The 20722-nt window shown below is 36.4% G+C and overlaps 1 protein-coding gene across 1 annotated transcript in view; it reads right to left on the minus strand.

Annotated features, from left to right (window-relative positions):
• The window catches only part of LOC140170036 (uncharacterized), a 239238-nt gene extending 221525 nt beyond the window's left edge, over positions 1-17713 (minus strand). Inside the window, 2 exon segments of the mRNA XM_072193351.1 lie at positions 519-601; positions 17639-17713. Of these exon segments, the coding sequence (XP_072049452.1) occupies positions 519-601; positions 17639-17667 (112 nt within the window). The 5' untranslated portion in view covers positions 17668-17713.
• Between the last annotated feature and the right edge of the window lie 3009 nt (positions 17714-20722).

The following is a 20722-nucleotide window of genomic DNA, read 5'->3' on the forward strand; positions in this document are numbered from 1 at the left end:
GGGCTAAATAGTCCTTGTCATGTGGGTAGGATTAGATTAAGGGATTCAAACCGGGGTATGAGACATTAGGAATTATTTCCTAACCTCCTAACCACAGGGTTGATGGGCTACAATAGCTATTCAAGACACCGTGTATGTAAGGGATAAACTGCGCATATGATATTGGTTCAAGTCAGAGAAGATAGCTTATACTTCCCATAATGCATTTCTTCCATTTCAATATTCTGATTTGCTATGTTGTGCCACGGTCAACAAAATACATACCCTTAGCAGTAAACAGAGCACATCCAGATCTTGCAAAATGTTTAATTCTTGACTAGCGACCCTTGTTCAGCCAGTCTATTCTCAAAATAAAAACAAAGGACCCTGTGCAAAGCAATGGGAGCATCATTTGTTGAAATTTGGGACGGTATTGTTGCAAAGGATTCTGGGAAGGGCAATATATCTTCTCTGGGTTCAAGTGGGGGAAATGTTCACTCCATCAACAATAAGCATTTATGGACCATCTCTGTACTTACCAAATGGGTCTGGGTAAGGTTGATCCCCCATGGGTCTGAACAATCCTTGCCGGTCAGGTCTGGCTCGGATCAGACTACCAAGTCTGCAAGAAAGAAATACATATTGTTTTTAGAACAGTAATATATCACATGGTCATGAATGTATAATGTATGCATACTGGGTCTTCCAATTAATATAACAGTAACTGCCCTTAAGAGGAAGAAGATTTTAGAAGGGTTTAGATGTGTAGATGATGTGCATATTGACAAAAACAGTCATAAATGTTGTACACATAATTAACCACTTTAGGTTGCTTAATTTTAAAACATACCACTTGAAGTGATACTTTACTATTTTTAAATAGTGAAGTATCACTTCAAGTAAAAGTAGACTATCTTTAAACATATTGAGCATAAATCTTTATGATTACAGACAAGACAAAGCATTGTTCTTCACTCCCTTTGTTGAAAAGACCATCCTTCAAGAACATCAGAACTGCCACCTATGGCAATCGGGCTTTCTTAGCAGCAGCACCTATGGAATGGAACAAGCTGCCTTCTAGACTGTGTTCCATTAAAACTCTTGGTTCTTTCAAGCGTGCTCTGAAAATGCATCTATTTCACTCATAGGACTCAGTTGATTCTTATTGTTTTCTATGCCATGTTATTTATACTAGAGTTATATACCCGTATGCGTAAATGCTTATTAAGCTCATTGTGCCCGTATGCATAACAGCAACATAGCATGAACCCACATGAATTTTGACCTCTGTTTGATGACCTTTGATGGCTGTTTCACCCCGTTGACCCCATATGACCTTTGACCCAGGATGACCTTTGACCTTGGATGACATTAATTAAATTAATGTATGCATGTATTTATTTTACTGACTACTCCCTTTCTTACTTTAAGGGTTAATATAAACACTGTATAGAGCGAGTATATACATGTACAGAATGCATCAGAGCTATTTATAGATGAACAGACAGTGCACACAGGGTGGCACTGTGGATTTAGGATTTTTAACAAAGATCCACATTTTCGCCGATTTTGAGCCCAATCCTTTACCGATCTCGACCAAATGTGACCTCCGCATTCCCCTCGCATCAAGGAGTCCACCCTCCGAGTTACAGCCCAATCGGACCAAGTTTAAAATTTGACCTTTGACCTTCGACCTCCGATTTAACCGAAGGTAGCTTACGACACTCCCCGTATTTTTCTGCATCCCCGTGCGAATTTGGCGAGGCTCGGATGAAAACTGAGGGAGCCTTTTACCAACACGCATACATACACGCATACAACATAAGGCAAATTATAGTAAGATTCCATGTTTTTAAAATTTATTGGCGTATATTATGTATATTATATTGTTTCCTTTTTACATTTTGCTTGTACATTAGTAATATTGTATATTATGTTTGTAGTATAAAGTTGTAAAGCGCTTTGTGTTTTTTTAAGTAGTAGTAGTAGTAGCAGTAGCAGTAGCTGTAGCAGTAGCAGTAGTAGTAGTAGCTCTGTGTTGATATGCCTCCTTTGTTCATCATGTTGAATTCGCACATAGAAGTAGTGATTATAACAGGATTAATTACCATAGTGATAGGTGAAAACAATTTTTGAATGTATTGCACTGAACTAGACGTACGCTGTAACTCTGCATCGCACCACCAATTATCAAAGAATAGTCATAAAGACCTGCATCATAATTCTATGGAAATTTCACATTATGCCGAGTTGCACCAGTACAATTATTGTCTTTGAAAAGAGCAGTATTGTATTCAAGCTATGATTGCACACATGCAGACATGACAGGTGGTGAGTGCAGGGCAATACATTTAAAACTTGTTTTAACCTATCGCTATGGTAATAAATCCTGTTACATCACTACTTCTATAGGGATGCATGATTTATTCATCACTCAATCAATTCCCCTCTTTGTGTTGAATAAGGATTCATTCTTTACCAGTGGTGCCTCATCATACATGTCCTGTACACACCTGATTAACGACAATAATTGTTAGCACGACATCAAGATGTGTGCAAATTGCAGCTACTTGATTCGTGTTACTTCCAGGGCCGTGAACTTTTATCAATTTCCTATTAATAAAATGTTGCAAACACTACCTTCAGCTTTCAACATTACTGCCGTGCAATTTCTTCAATATTCTAAAAATCATAATTTCTTGGGCTTGCATCATTTATTTGTGATCCTCATACACCTGCACTGCTTCACTATTTGCTCATTAATGTCTCAAAACGACTTGCAACAAGTTGCCTGCTGTTAAATCCACACTTGTGATTGTGAACACATCTTTTAGGACAAGAAAGTTCAAACAACATATTTTTTCCCTGATATTTAACTTCACAATCAGACAATAATTCCAAGAGTTGAGTGTCAAATAGCGTGTTTCTATTGAGTCCCCTGCATTTTACCGGTAAAACTGTTCGCCGTCAAATAGCGGCAAAATGCGGATAACGGTCAGTTTCAATTGCACGTTGTTTACCGGTAAACACTCGATGAACAGCGTCAATTGACACACCTTTAAAGTTTGCCGGCGAAAGGTCGTGCACTGGGGTCAATCCCCGGGTCAATCGCAAAGCATTGTGGATTTTAATATTGTAGTATTTTCTTAATTGTTTGGCTAAAAATGAGGTAGCAAACATGAGAAAAGAAGACTGAAGAATAATGTTTTTTTTATTAGCGTTTTCATTCGTTCTCGTACATCAAATTACGCCATTGGGAAATCCCCCACAGTGATATCGATGTGAGTACTCAGTATTGTTGCGCGCACAAAAAAATAGGTCTTAGAATTTAATCTTTCACAGTTTAATTTCAGTTAATTCTTTTTAGCGAATAGTAATTTAACATCAACAACATAATATTAAATTCATGCAATCTTTCTCATTTTCTGAAGCACACACCGCCGCGGATCCGAGTTGATTTCTATATTTTTTCGCATGCACAGCTGGATTCATCCGCTGATGTTGCTGTTGTTGTTTTATTTCATGGCTTTTACTAGGGTCATAAATCATAACTCATGTTAAATATTTAGCATATGTATAATGCATGGATAATGCATTATGAATATTTCTTCCATTTACTTTATTTATAGCAAGTGAGTCAAATATTTGTATGTGATTAGGCCTAAGAATTTTTGCGAACGGAATGGTATAATCATGGTACCGTATAATACATAAACAAGCTAGCTCATTGATGATGCAGAGGTCAATTTCGCGACTCAACGTCCGTTTTCTTCCCTGTATGTGCATTCACTCGGAACGGAGTGAGTTTCTATTGACGCTTATCGGTAAGCGTCCCCGCTATTTTCCTTCCTCAAGAAGGAAAACGTTATCGGTAAAAAATTGCCCTGTTTACCGGTAAATAGCGGGAAGGTCAGTTTCTATTGAGCAGAAATAATCCCTTTACCGTCTTTTTACCGGTAAACGGTCCCAATAGAAACACGCCTAAAGCTTCGAAGGATTGTAATATAAATTATTTTATTCCATCATATGACACTGAACAATACAATTTCTTAAGTTCATTGTGCTTTTTAAATTTTGTTTGCTTGCTTATTTTGATTTGTTTGTCTTTTGTTTATACAGTGTATATAGCTATATGGGTGAAGTCCATCTACAAAACTTATTATGTTTCTTCATCTGACAAAGTCAAGAACTGAAAATAGCAACCAGAACGTTGTTACTCTGCTGTACTACTCTTCAACACAAAGTAGCTTGTGGTCATTCATCCACAAAATGCCTTGTATTTTCATGAATGGTGTTATCAGAAAAGCAGGTCACAACAAATGTGTTCACATGAGAGGATAACAGTGGGCAATATCAGACCCCTCAGAATTTCAATCAGTTGATCCTAACAGTAACATCCAGGGCATACATGTACAGTGATATAGCACTGGTCAGGACCCTTGGTCTTCACAGGTCCCTCCTCTTTGAAATGAGCAGTTGGGTGAAATTTGGGGGGGGGGGATATTAAGTTTAGCATCAATTACAGTTTACATCCTTAGTTTATCTGGACAGGTTGACCTCTTTTATACAGATTTCTGTGTTATCTGGCTGTGTGGTCACGTTTTTGATGCTTTAACACCTTTTAAGGTGTCAAAGCATCAAAAATGTGAAGATCAAGGGTCCTGTGCTTAGTGATCACATACATTGTACATGTATGCCCAAGCAAAAAATTTCATGCTCTGAAGCATAGGGGACCTATCATGATAGGACACATGTGTTGTAATTTTGTATACAGCATTTAAAATACCATCTCTCAGTGTTTTACCCCTTAATTGTTTTGTGAACAAATCTGTAGAAACCATCATTCAAAAAAAAATTGCGACCCTGATTTTCCAGGATTTAGGGTCAGTCGATAGAGGGCAATACAACAATTTGTTTTTGGCCTAACTATTTAAAAATGCTGTTCTGGCTTGTAGTAGCATATCTGCACTTAGATATATTACAATCCTGTAATTGTGGCATTCTGGGATGCTGTATATGGTTCTAGGAGGGCGCAAACATAGACTTTGAAGCACTTCCGCATGGGTCACGGCCGTAGCACAAAAACGACATGGACTATCAAGTTGCCGTTTTTTGGTGCATTCATTGTGACCAAAATACATTGATGAAGTAACAATGTAACATCAAATTCTGAAGGGGTCGCCTGCCAACATTTAAGAAATTTGGGTGAGTAGGCATGGAATGACTCTAATGCTAACTTGTTTACTGATTAATCTATATTGCTAAAAATTTAATTCAAGCACCATGGAGGTTACATGCCAAAAGTATATTGAATAAGCTTAAAAGGCTAGAGAGATTGGCGGGCTAGTTGCTTCAAAATTACAAAATATTTATTCCATGTTAAATCGTTCTCATTAATGATTTTATAATATAGCCTATGTAATAAAGGGGCAGGTCAGAGCACCAACGGCAACTTCGTCAGAGGGCACAGCAAATGACTGCTGTTGGTAAAGGACATATTTTGAGGGCAGTGCAGCATATTCCGTGGGTTAATTTGAGGGCTGCTGAGTGCAGTGTTTGAAATATGCCTCAAAAAGTTACAGGCCAGCCGGGCTTGACCTTAAAAAGTTACCGGCCAGCCGGGCCGGCAACTAGATGCCAGTCAGAAAAGTTACCGGCCAGGCCAAAAAGTTACAGGCCAATGGCCGGCTGACCGGCCCTATTTCGAACACTGGCTGAGTGAGTACCACATTCTGCGAACCTTTTCTACTTTGACAATCCAGATGAATCGGTTTCAAGAAAAACAAGTATTATTGATCAGTGCACAGTGTAGCACACGACCAATGAGCCCCTCAATAATGTTGATAGCACTTCTACAAAACTATGCATACAGATTTATACTCAGTTCAAAATGATTATGGAATGGATAAAACACTTTGTGAAACTGATTCTTACTGCAGAGTTTGTCCCTCAAGAAGCCAATTCCCTCTGAGTGTTGGATGTCTATGTGGTTGTGGCTAACAAGGAAATTCATGTAGGGAAAGATGTCATTGACCCCTAACAACTTCCCTTTTCCCCTCACTCACCCCACCACCCCTTGGGGCAAAACCAACAACATAGGATATCAGGTACTATACTCAGCCTCATGAAGCCCATCACTATGTAAAGCAATGGAATGATGGCTTGGATCAAGTAAGTGAGCTGATTTTCTGGATCATTCTCTCTTTCTGTGATTGCAAACTTGTGTGAACCATACGAGAAGTTGCTCTGCAACCAGCAACCAACCACTCAATATTAGCTCAGCTCACTGCTACAGAGAGCTCAAGAGGGTGCACATATTCTATGCACTTTCCAGTTTCTGCAGAAAAGTGCCCAAAATGTGTGAAAGTTGACTTTTATTCACTATGAGGGGGTTTACTCCACAGATGCCTTCAGCAACTTTAAACCTCCAATGGCCACAAAGATTTCAAATCTTACCAACAATCAAATCTAAACTCAATGCATTTACGAACCACAAAAAACGGGGGATTTCCTAGCGGGGCCCGTCACTCCCATTGTGGCCTGTACACCATTCACGATAATCAACTTTTGAAAAGACCCTAAACAAGGATTTAACCCTGGCTAAAACGATACCCTAAACAGGTAACACGCGCCTGTTTTCACACCCTAAACAAATTTCATACCCTAAATTCCATTTCCGCGTATTAGCAATTGCAATTTTGCTACCCTTTTTTCCAATTTTTCATGTTTTTGACACTCTAAACACGATACGCGCGTATCGTGCCTACCCATGAAAAAGTATCCTTTTTATGTGTTTTTATTATCGTGGATGGTGTACAGGCCACGATGGGAGTGACCTCGGTTTCCTAGTAACTTGAGTCATTGAAGTAATGTTGTACAGGCCTACCTTAACCTTAACCCTAACACGCCCAGGTACTACAAAATATTACTTGATATACGCTGTTCGACGAGTGTTCATGCGTGCATCCCATGTGGTGTGATATATAGGCACGGTTTCACTGGCCAGCGAAGCCCAAGACCTGTGGCAAAGTGTCGCCGACTAGTGCTTCGCACGCGAGGGATCTCGGGTTCGAATCCCACCCAGAGCAAATAACTTCTTTGTATACTACTTGATATATGCATTGTGTTTGTGCGTACATCCCACGTGAGGTGATGAGGCAATCGCCGTTAGTAATATATAGGCATGGTTTCGCTGGCCAGCGAAGCCCAAGACCTGTGGCAAAGTGTCGCTAACCTAGTGCTTAACCTAGTGCTTGGCATGCAAGGGGTCTCGGGTTCGAATCCCACCCAGAGCAAACAACTTCTTTCTTTGTTTTCTCTCTTTATTCCTTCCTTCTTTCCCTTCCCGTAGCCAAATAGCCCCTGGGGCGTTAGGATTAATATTTTGGGGTTTGTAAGTACATACAAAATCTGACAGTAGAAAATGGTAATTTGGGGGCAAAATCGGTTAAAAAATGGTGTTTTTTTGTTCACAATACAAAATAGAGCTTTTTAACTGCAAAATCACAAAATACAGACAATTTTACAGTAGATATACATGTATGTCTCAATCCAAGATTGTCAATGTTTATTTTCACCCATAAATATTTTACACATTTTTATCCGCCAAACCGTGGTTAAACCTCAAACCTTTCTTAAAAGCGTCAAAACAGATTTATGGCTTGTCTGCAGTTTTGGCTTCTACTGCATCTTTTTAGCTTAGGGCCCCTTCTCAAAAATGCCCAAAATTGTAACCCTCCCCTCCAATATGTACAACTCTGGACACTGGACAGTAACAGACAAATCTCAAAGACACACAAAACAATAGTCTCAAAATGGATCACAGAAAATCTTGCCGTCATGCTCCATGCTGTCCCAAATTAATCTGTGTTAACATGGCTCACTCAAGACATGTATAACTATGCGCATCACTGCAGTCACTGTTCATCAAGATTACAAACATGCGACAAGCAATATTACAAGCATGGAAGGCATAAAGTGCCTTCGGTGCAAGCCATGACTTGCAGTGATTAGATTGAATGACCACATCTACATGGACATTGATGAAGACCACAATGAATGAAATTTATGAAAGTGCATGGGACTTCTAAACAGAGGGGCCTGGAAGGTTTTAAGCTGACTTGCTGACTACAAGCTGGGATGGTAATGTTAGAACAGCTGGTTTGATGAGATGTGGCATTGTGGCATCACAGACCGTTTCTTTGCTAAATGTGTTCTGGACTAACAAGTTTCATTTTATAGACAAATCATTTGCACCTTGCGTGCTGTTCTCATTGAGAAGAGATCATCGATTAAAATAGTCTCCTTTTAGTCCATGATGACCCTGTACACACTATGGAATCTTCTACTTTCGACAAAGTTCAAACAAAGATTAAAAGGCATTTTTCCTTAATGTGAACACACGTGACAAGATACTTTGTCCGACGAAGCTATTTTTGTAATGTGTACGGTCGCTTCATTCAACAAAGGAAAGTGATCATGTGACGAGTGACCCTCGCTAGCTTTAGATCCAAGTTTATATGCATCACAGCGGTCTCTATCGCATGCGTCGTTGTATCAATCTATCTCGCATCATATTATTTTCAACATTTTCATTGGATTTTACCCATTTTAGAAATTCTTTTACATGTATTCAGTTACTTTGGAAAGCAACTCATTAGCCATGGCTGAGGATACACGGGGCAAGACGTGAACCGTAAAGATGAAAAATTAATGTAAGTGTTTATGAACAACAAATACAAGCGATGATCAATGGTACAGCTTGAAATAAAGCTGTATATCTCTTTATTCGATCTTCATAAATTTTCATGAAATGTGTACAGTGCAATGTCTTCATTCAATCTTCTTTCAGCGTAATGTGTAGGCATGCTTAATCAAGATTTACTAATCTTAATAGAAGCAAGAAATTTTCTAATGCGAACAGGGTCCTAGTCCTACATTATTAAAATGGTGACAGACAGACCCACAAAAAAAACATCTTGTTCATTCCTGACAAGCTACATTTTATCAATTCTACTAACCTGGGAAATACCCTCAAAATCAATTGTGAGCTTCAATGGTGAATGGTCTGTCAGTGTCACTTTATTTGTCTGCGGCCCACTTACGTTACACGTACATTGAAAATCTGCTGATTTTTAATGCAGTCTGAAATGTGATTATTGACCTGTAATAAGTTGTTGTTTTGTACAAAAAGGATTTGTAACCCACAACTTCCCCATACATGTACAATGTATGAATATATATGATACAATTTTTAAATACATAGTACATCTAGTCTCTAATAATTATCTGGAAGGCTATACAAATATTTCTGTTTCCCCAGAGGGCTTCAAATTCAGTGAAAATCAAAGAATTGATTCTTGTCTTGCATCAATTTTCCGAAACAATGATTCCACTGCAGTAAGTTAGCTTGATTCTCGCAAGATGAGTTTGCGATAATCCATTTGCAAATTATACCAATTTTAATTTATTTTTATTCAAAGTGTTTTTAAACACTTTTGAAACAGATATTAGCATACCTGGTAACATCCCGCTATCTCTAAGGACCGCTACACCTAAGGTTCTCTATCTCTAACATTCGCTATCACTAATTACAAAAAAGGTCCTATTCCTAATACAAAGGTTCTAAATGTTCAATATCACTAATTTTAAATACATGTAAGCTTCATTAATTTCAAAATAAGGTTCACACAATCACTATCTCTAATTTCAAATAAGTTATCTAATCTAAAATAAGGTTCACTACAGTATCTCTAATTTGATTTAAAATAAGAGATAGCAAACCTTATTTAACTAGAGCAGTTACCGCACCATAGCTGAACCATGTGGCTTAAGCTATTGACCCAGGTTAGTCCGACGAGTAGGCCCTTTTTTTCTAAGTTACCAGACTATACACATTTCACACTATCTCACATGGCACAAAAAAGACGAATCGCGAAAGTCCATTGACCGCACCGCTTTTTTTCCGGGAGGAGCGATTAGTGGATTTTTGTGGTTAATCTTTCTTGAGCGATCAGAGTTAGAGTATAGTTGGTAACTAAGAAAAAAAACAGGTCCTACTCGTCGGACTAACCCAGGTCTTATGAGTGTTACCCCCAGTGGGAAAATTATTTTTATTATAATCTTTACTTTGTTCTCTTTCATTTGACACCATTTGGGGGGGGGCATACCTTCTTGACATTTCGGGATAATGGATATGAAGAGGACCCAAATATGAATACTAACCCAAATTATGAGGAGTGTCACCCCCGGTGGGGAAACAATTTTTAATATAATTATTCTTTACTTTTTTCTCTCTCATTTGACACCACTAGAGGTCCTTCTTGGCATTTGGAGATATGAAAAGGACCCATGTGAATACTGACCCAGGTGTTATGATGATTGTCACCCCCGGTGTGGAAATATTTTCATTATATTCTTTAACTTGGTCTCTTTCATTTGACACCACTCGGGAACATATACCATCCTTCATGGCATTTCAAGATATGTCCATTGGCATTTCGAGATATGAAAAAGACCCAAAATATGAATATTGTCCCAAGTCTTACGAGGAGTTTTACCCCCGGTGGGGAAATTATTTTATTACTATATTCTTTACTTTGTTCTTTTTCCTTTTTCATTTGACACCACTAAGTGGGTCATATTATCTTGGCATTACGAGATATGAAAGGGACCGAAAATATGAATACTGACCCAGGGCTTATGAGGAGGTGAATAATTTTTAATATATGGTCATTTTCACGGTAAAGGGTGTAACTTTTGATTTTTAGGGTCAAAATTTCAAACCACTTAAATATGTTTCTGTTTACTGAAATCATGCATAGAAACAACTTAAATTCCAGTAAAATAATGTTTCAAGGCTTAAACCTTTTGATTTCTAATAAAAATTTGACATTTGCATAACATTTTGGTTAAAATCTAAGAAAAATGTATTTTACATAACCTCAGAAAATTTTGACATGAAAGCTGGAATACATGTGAAATTCCATTCCAAAGTAAGTCAACAGATATAAGTTAAATTTTATACCATGTTTTGCTATGTTTGTAATTGCAGTTTTGAAAATTTTTAACATCAAGTGTCATTTACAATGGAAATTTCCAAACCTTAAACATATTTTTAAGTTTTAATTGGGTTCCTAAAATAATTTGAATGTCTAACTTCATGTACAAATACTACTTGATGAAAGGAACCTCCCAGCCAAGTTTCACAGAAATTGGAGTTATTTTTTAGAATTGGCAATTCAAGCGATTTGTGTTTCGGAGGCTTCAGTTAACAACACAGGTGATCATAAAAGTAAAATATTTAGCTAACTACTACAAGTTGACATAAAAAATAGGTAAAAAATATCACAATTACTAATTTTCATGCTTTGCTTCTAAGTATTGAATTTCAGTTGTGACAAAAATTAAATTATCACAGCAAGTCATTTTTTTTTGTTTCGAGGCTTCATGTGAACAATTGTTAAACATTGCAGAAGTAGTTTTTTTGAAAACAACAGTGTTGGGATCATCTAAGCTGTTATTTTCTTGTGTGTATTGAATCAATGATTCTATGCGGCAGATATTGTAGATTTATCACACATTAATTTTTTTACCCATTTGTTAAGTATGGTGTTTTTTGCATGTGAAGCCTCCGAAACAGGCTTTTAAAGGTATCAGTATATTTTTCAAACATTAACCATAATGTCAATTTTTTTTTAAATTTATGACATTCTGCACATATCAAGTAATAATTACAATGCAGATATCAGTATGAAACACACCAATTTAGATATGCATAGATGATAATTAAGTTTATTGTTGTTTCGGAGGCTTCATTTGTTTCGGAGGCTTCAATTGTTAACGGAAAGTTTGTATTGGGTCCCATTTTCAAACGGTGATATATATCTCCACGATTTAAAAACATGTGACTTGAGGATCTACTTTTGCTACATTTTGATAAATAGATTGGATGAGCTCTTTTATTTATATTTGCACAAGCTTGCTGAACAGTTTGTTTCGGAGGCTTCAAAAAGGTTAACGGAAAAACGGCTATTTGAAGTCAAGATTTTATAAAATTTTTAAAAGCTTGCAAATCGGCTAATTTTTGTTACCCATTTCAAGTTAAGATAACAACTGTTATGAATCAAGAAGAAGTGAAGAAATAACCAAGAATTATGAACCAAAGCTACACCCACAAAGTTTGTTAACAATTGTTAACGGAAAATGAAGCCTCGAAACGACAAATATTGAAGTCCGGTTCTCAAAAATACAGGGCCGTTCACAATTAAATCTAATGTGGCAGTGTTTACTGAACATATGACTGTACTTTCAGGATAAGAAAAATTATCCATGAACTAACTGAAGAAAACACAGGGTTTTACAAAAATGTTACTGTTTTTTATAGTTTTTCAAAATGGCAATATTAAGTACATTTAAGCCTGCTAAAACTGAACGCAGTAACTCCCAAAGCTGATTATGCTACCCAAGGTAGCTGCTAAGTAGATGACTTATGTGGCCAAAAATCATGGAATTCTGTGGCTTAATTAGAACACTACGGTTTAAAATGTTAAAAATCCAAAGTTACACCCTTTACCGTGAAAATGACCATATTCTATTTTCGCTTTCATTTGACACCACTCGGGTGGTCATACATTTTTTGTACCTTCTTGGCATTTAGAGATACAATGATGTATATATGGGCAATTCCAAGCAAAAGTGGACATGACTCAAAAAAATGAAATTGCCAATATATATTTCTTTTAACTTTTATATTATTCCAAACAGATGTAAGGTTCAAGTTATAAACCTTTTTCGGCATTTTTCTAACATTTTGGTGTTTTTTTAAAAGTTTCTTTGGAGAGTGTATTTTAAGTGAAAAACTCCTGTTCAACTTAGATATTTTCCAAGTGGGCCTATTTTATTAAACATGGGCACTTTTCTTTTAAATTTGATACATTTTATATCTCTGAAATATGGTCTTCAAGAAACATCCAACACATTTTAAATAATCCCCACTAATTTTTTTTTTTCATTGCATTTTCATAGCACTAAATATGGCGTAGCACGAGTTACCGAAAGATGCATTTTGTTATGTATTTTCAAAATGTTGGCAATGTAATTGATGCCACTTATTATTTTCCTTCTACTAGTAGTGCCTTGAGTAAAAATAAGAAATTAATATACAAAACACTATCCATCACATAATAATGACCCATTAAAAACTGTAGCACAAGTTACCAGTAGCACGAGTTACCGATGTAGCACGAGTTACCATAGCCCACTTCACCTCTGTACCAGCAAAGGTAATGCAAAATCTACCACTTGGCAGCAATAGAGGATCTCCCAACTACATGAATATGCATTTATATGTGACCATGGTATTGGTAACTATTTTTTTTCTTTCATTGCGTTTTCATAGCACTAAATATGGCGTAGCACGAGTTACCGAAAGATGCATTTTTTTATATTTTCAAAATGTTGGCAATTTAATTGATGCCACTTATTATTTTCCTTCTACTAGTAGTGCCTTGAGTAAAAATAAGAAATTAATATACAAAACACTATCCATCACATAATAATGACCCATTTAAAACTGTAGCACGAGTTACCAGTAGCACGAGTTACCGATGTAGCACGACTTACCATAGCCCACTTCCCCCTGTACCAGCAAAGGTAATGCAAAATCTACCACTTGGCAGCAATAGAGGATCTCCCAACTACATGAATATGCATTTATATGTGACCATGATATTGGTAACAGCTTTCTAGCAGCAGTGTAGCCAGTGTGGGGGGTGGGGGGAGGGGCAGCCTGTCCCATGACAAACTAGAATTATGCAGTTCGTAATTAAGGTGCCCATACACACACACACACACCCCCACACAAAAGTGTGTAAATAACAAAGGTTTGTAAATAAAAAATAATATGCAATATGCAAATAAGCTCATTAATATTCATAAATATGCAAATAACATGACACAAAATTATACAGCACATCAGGTCACCATATCCAACCAAACCAAGTTTGAAGTTGATTGGTTATTGTGTTTATAATGTTGCAAAGTGGATTAATGAAAATGTAGGCAAAATTTGTAAATAAGCTCATTAATATTCATAAATATGCAAATAACATAACACAAAACTACACAGCACATCAAGCCACCATTATTCTATCACCATACCGGTACCAAGTTTGTAGTTATTGTGTTGGAGCTGTACAGTGGATTAATGAATTTGCTTCCGCCCGGACAGCTAAACAAAGAAAGAAAGAAACAAACAACCAGGCAACCACACATGTGTGGGGGCCAAAAATTAAAGAGAAAAGTGACCTCCTGTCGCAGGAAAATTAAAGTAAAAATATGGAAGGCAAAGATAGAGATAAGATTCAAGGAGCCAGTTTCCACCCCGATCATGTGCCAAAATAGTGTAAATTTATTTATACCAAATTTTTGCACGCACCAATAAAGTCCTTTTTTTAAGCTCAAAGACTTTACATTGTACAGTCTCTCTAAAAAAAACATGCTATTTAGCATATATCCCACTATCAATACCTGGTCAAAATGATGCAACCAAAATTTTTAGCCCTCCACCCCTAGGATCTAGCCTAAGAACCAATCAATTAATATGGGCCTCATGGAAGAACAGAGGATACCTTAAAACATCCACTGAATGAGTAACCGAGGCAAAAGAAGAAATAAAACAAACAAAATAGATACTGGAAATCCTGAGATTAACAGCCACAGTGACATTGTTGATACTGCATGAGATTTGTATAGTTCTGAGATTTGTATTGGAAATTGGTTTGTTGTTGAGTGTAATGAGGCTTATTTTCCAGCTTAGTGAAGTGATTGAAATCGGGCAAACTAGAGTATTTGCACCAAGCAGGAAATGGTCTCAACCAAAAGATGACCAAACATTCTGTAACTCAGAAAGCAATTTTTTAAAAACTTACAGAGCAAATAACCATGAACATTACAAGTTTTGTGAGGGAATTTAGAGTCAAATAACATGGAAGTAAAAGTTTTATCAATTGTTGACTGTTCAATTTAACTGTTTAAATTTAAGCCCTAGAATAAAATATCCAAAGAGGATCAAGCAAGGCGTATGTAAGGCTGGGATGTTTGTATGTAATGTGTGTGGTACATTGTATGCTGGTACATACACTGAATAGTGTTATTTGTACATAGATGGGTTATTTGGGGGGTTTATTTGTACATAGATTGAGTTATTTGATCATTACACCAGTTGTTGAGGAAGTGTTATCAAAAAAATTTGACATTTAGATGAACAATACCATTTTATATATGGCGGACATACTGTAGCACGAGTTACCGTAGCACGAGTTACCATGTTTTTTGCCAGTCAATGTAAAACTATGAGGGGCACAACTTTTTAAGGTATACCAAAACAAACCTTATTATAGCAATTACTTATCATATAATCAATAAGGCTTTAGTGTTTTTTGTTTTAGCACACCATCAAAATAAAAATGAGTGATTTTTAAGCATGTCCTCTGCTCTGTAGCACGAGTTACCGATTTTTACAGCTGTCCCATACATACAAAAGTTGATATCCTGAATTAGCAATACTATGAGGATCTAGCCTTGAATGTTGGGTATTAAAATACAAAAAATACAGATTCCAATCAAATCAATTTAAAAGCTGGAGCACAAAGTATGTAAAAGGACGCCATAAAGTGTAGCACGAGTTACCGTGGAATTGCCCATATATGCCTTTGTGGCATTTTGAGATATGGTCATTTCAGACCAAAAGGTTAGTCAGTTAGTAAGTAAGCTTGTAAGTAAGTAGAATTAGTAATAGACAGTGAACCCTATTTAAAATAAATGATATCAAACTTTTTTTAATTAGTGATATCGAACTTTATTCCGAATTAGAAATAGCGGACCTTTTTTAGGTATAGCAAACCTCTTTTCTTTATATAGTGAACATTTTATCTCCATTGGATTTACATGTTAGTGATAGTGAACCTTAGAGATAGCAGGTCTTAGGGATAGCGGACCATTACCATGAACCTTACATGTAGATTATTGTAGAAATCGCCTTCCCTGTTTAAACACAAAATCCTTCGGCGCAGAATTTCACATGACAAGGATTTTAACAAAGTGAGTTTTTGCTCCTTCTTAAATTGAAACAGTTTTACGTCTATATACAGGGTGTACCAAAAAAAAGAGGCCCCACATTGCGCCCTCTTTTTCTCCTATTTCTGAAACGTTGATCAAATATATTTTGGTATGTAAAGAAACCCTAAATCGTTAGCTTTAATAAACCAAAACAATTCTTTCAATCGACTCACAATTTTTGAAGATATGCCCTCTTTAAGAAATGTACCCGTTTTTCACTCTGTCCACGGATGAGGTTTGGCTACATCAAAGATTTAAACGAAACACACGGTTAATGACATGGATAGATAATAGAATTAGTCTTGGGAAAGCATTCACTATAAGCCATGATCATCAGCTAGCTTCAAACATCTTCGCAACCCCATATTACTGCTGCATTTGCAAGTATCCGTCGCACAAGGCCTTAAGGATGGTACGCAACGCAATTAATGCAATGAGAACTAGGGCTGAAACCTGTATTCGTCACGGAGGCAACCAGGTAGAGGGCAGAGCAGCACAGTAAACTCACTTCAAAAGAACCAAAGACAAACTAAACAGCCCTTTTCAGGGCTACGTTTTATTCCAAAAAGAGAAATGACTTATGTTGTCAATAAGAAGAAAGCAAGAAACGAGAAAAACATAAGTAATTGCAAGTATAGCAAAAGAAGTCCCATCCCACATCAATTTCGCCCAAATTAATGACACTTAACAAAATCCATAACCCATAAGCCCACCGGTAAAGCGCATTCCCTTAAATAAAGTTGTTATTTTATAAAGTTATCATCGAGGAATGTTTTATATTCATGCATGGTATATGCACTTTCCAATCTTTGAAATAGCCAAACCTCCTCCGTGGACAGAGTGAAAAACGGATACATTTCTTTAAAATGACATATCTTCAAAAGTTATGAGCCGATTGAAATAATTGTTTTGGTTTATTAAAGCTAACGATTGAAGGTTTCTTTACATACCAAAATATATTTGATCAACTTTTCAAAAATAGGAGAAAAAGAGGGCGCAATGTGGGGCCTCCTTTTTTTGGGACACCCTGTAGAAACACTTCAATTACGCACTTACATTAAAATTCATTCACTCTATGAAATGCTTTTCAGAAAACACTGCCAACTAAGAAAACCAACAAGTATAAATGACTTTGTATGCGTCTTAAGAAGAAACATTCATAAATGGGACCAAGTTTTAAAAAGGGTGAAAAGCCATACAGGAAAGAAATTAGATGTTTTAAACTTTGGCCCATTTAACATTTTGAAACGTGTTTTGGTAGATTATTCAAGAAACCAACCAAATTTTTGTCTCCAAAACAAACAAAAAATCAATTTCCAAATTATATTTAGTGAGAGGTTCTTTCAATTCATTATAAATTTTGTTCATTTAGGAATATCCATTTTTGAATCTGCTGCTAAGTAATGTACATTTGTACATTCTACCAAATATTGAATACCACATATTAAAAACAAACTACACAAATACTTGACTTTGCTTCAATTTCATTCCCATAAACAAGCCTAACATTTTCTCTGGCCGGCCGGCCAGCCAGCCTTACCTTATATTTACTGGGTGCGGCATTGTCATACACTCAGTTCAAGCTATAAATCCAAGATATTATAATCCAAGAGACAAGCACCTAACTCTCATGCACAAATGCGTGATGAAAACTAATAAAATATCTCCACTTTGCCGCATAAGACCAATCTTGATTAGCAAACCGCTGTTATACATGTATTTTCCCTCCTGGGCTCCGTTAAGTATCGCCACCACAACCGTTGTCCCACGCACACCATACGAAACTGAGAAAATGAATTAATTCCAAACCATCTATGGTACACATGAAATTTCTCCGGCACATTAATGGCAATTAATTTTACTGACTGATCGATGACTGAGAAGTTAACAAAAACATTTAATAAACTGACTGTACATGATATTATCTTGCTACAGTACTTTGAGATAGGCTTCATGGATTTCGTGTTCTACCCATTATTGTACCAACTGATGCACTGTAGATCCAAGGCAGGTGTCATTGCTTCATGCTCACTTGGTTGAATCATGCCAATTGTGGCCAGCAGCTTCCTAGCCTCACTCTCTCTTTCTTACCAATGGCTCGCTAGCTGATCATCTGGCCCCCATCTCACCAGGGATTTGACGAGTTCTTCACAATTGAATTTAAAGACATTTTGAATAGGAGAAAGAAAAGGCAATATGAGAGCAAGTGTAAAGCAAGAGGGCTCACACCAGCAAGGAGCAATGGTGATGGAAACTCATGGGCCAATCAATATATGTACATACATGTAGAATTAATTTGCTTGAGTCTTTTAACTTTTAAATGTTTTGGTGGTTAATTTTATTACTAAACTATATAGGGAAAGAACCTTTATTTTTTTTAAATTAAAACATAACATTAAGTTGCATAACATGCCTGTCAGTCGCCCGATTTACAACAAATAATTTTTCCATAATTTCACTAGCTTAAAAATAAATGTGTTGATGAACAGGCCCCAATATATTTCTTTTTCAAAAGAAACGATTAAAGGTCTGTAAACCGATTGACCCCCGCCAACGATTTTTCTTATTGTTGATGAGTTTTTGGTATCATAGATCATATTTGGCCACACGTTTTGAACTCGCCACCCAAAAATGGTGGTTTTGTTACGCTTTTCCAAATCGAGACTCGTTCAAATTGATATATCTCTGCTTAAACAAAAGGTATTGAAGTGTGTTTGGTGTCATGTTGTAGCTAAATGTGTGCCCTAACAGACCTCCAAAGGAGAATTGTTTATCAGCTAAGATAGTGGAGTTAAAGTTGTTTGAGTTCAGAATGACCGAGGTGGGGGATGAGGCGGTGGCGGATGAGGCGGTGGCGGTATGTGCAAAGTCTATGGGAAATAAAGATTTTGTGTGTGCACGTTGAATCAACTGATCATATCTTTGCATCCATATGGGCTAGACATGGTTAAGAGCTCTTTTGAAAGATTATTTATTCTGCTAATTGTTTTTAATCATTTTGAACTCTTTATGATTGGTTTAGTCTATGAAATGCAAACTTTTATGTGCAAAACTACCTGTTTGCATATATTAAACACTGTAGTAATTAAATGCGGATGTCTTCAAAATCTAAAAGTTGCCCTAAATTTTTAATTACTTATCCTATCATAGTCAAAGTTTACATTTTCTGAGAGGAAATTTGATGAGGAATCTAAATATGGACTTGCTTTTTTTGTATGGATTAGGGGTAAAATGTTTCAGTTCAAAATATGTTGAATTGTAAAAAAATTTGAACATATTTTGGGACACCCTGTATTCCGAGATTACCAAACAGCTGTGATTTTTTTCTTCCAAAGTCAGTAGGCTCCCCTAACATCTAACCAAATCAATGTTGTTAACTTTCAGTTTATAACTGCAAGTTAGTAATAAGCAATGCATTAAGTGACTAATTTTTTATTTGGATTTTTTTTATTCCACAAGGCATAAAAATACAATGAAAACAACATACTCGATTTACCCCCTTCCGACGCTACATCGCGCGTCGTTTATCAAAAATAGAAAATTGGGCGCTTTTCCGATGACGTCATTGTGGTTACGCATTTTGTGTTGCGCTGACATTTTTGCCGGGGCAAAAAATGACAACAGCGATCGCGATCTTAATATCAGATGCATACAACCACTTATATATATGGCTCAAAATAAGCTAAGGTGTCATAAAAGTGTAACACACAATTATTTTCCCAGCTCTTTTCTTTTGGTCTCCAACCAGGTTTAAATTATAGTATGCACATATATCGCTCATAATACACTAAAAGAAAGATAAGTTATAGACCATTTACTTCACAAATTTAATTTTCTAGCCCTTATGTGCGTTATATTTGACAGACACAATTTTGATGATTTTCTGCAATCAAATAAAAATTTATAAAGTATTACATAAGGTATTTTGTGGTTATTTAGGTGTAGGACCTACAGCAACTGATTGTGGAAAAAAATGTGTCCAAATATTACAATAAGGAGGATAAATTGTTATAAATAAAATATGTGTGTCTGTCAAGCCCAGGCCTCCAGAAAATTTTCTGCTGTCTGGGAACTTAATGACAAGTGCTGGAAATTTTCTGCGAAATAACTGAAATAGACCTATGTATGCCAGAAGGACATCACGAGCCTTGTGCCAAGTCCTAACGGAGCGGGTCCAGGGCCCGCTTAAGGGCCCTGGAAGCTCTCAGGGTTTAGATGCTCTCTCGTGCAATCTGAGCCTTATTTTGGAACAGTTTTCTATAAAAATTTACATCCTTTTTCACACAAAAACACAACTTAAAATTTCAAAGTATTACTGTCAAAACTCACAAATTTCCAACAATGTTGTCATTTTTTTTGTCGTAAGTCATAGTACATATATATAGTATATGATTGATACCGGGTATAATCACATCTAGGGCTCAACCGACATCTCAACATTATTGGATGTCGGTAAAAAAAATTCAAAAAACAATTTTTATTTATTTTTTAACATTTTTTTAGAAGTATTCTGCAACTTTGAAGAACCACTGGACCTATTCTGAAGGGCTAGGATTATTCACAGATAATTTGAAAAAAAAATGGAAAAAATTAACGAAAAAATTAGTTTGTTATCCTTAATATG

Source organism: Amphiura filiformis, chromosome 14 (genome assembly GCF_039555335.1).
Source record: "Amphiura filiformis chromosome 14, Afil_fr2py, whole genome shotgun sequence".
In the NCBI taxonomy this organism is placed as follows: Eukaryota; Metazoa; Echinodermata; class Ophiuroidea; order Amphilepidida; family Amphiuridae; genus Amphiura; species Amphiura filiformis.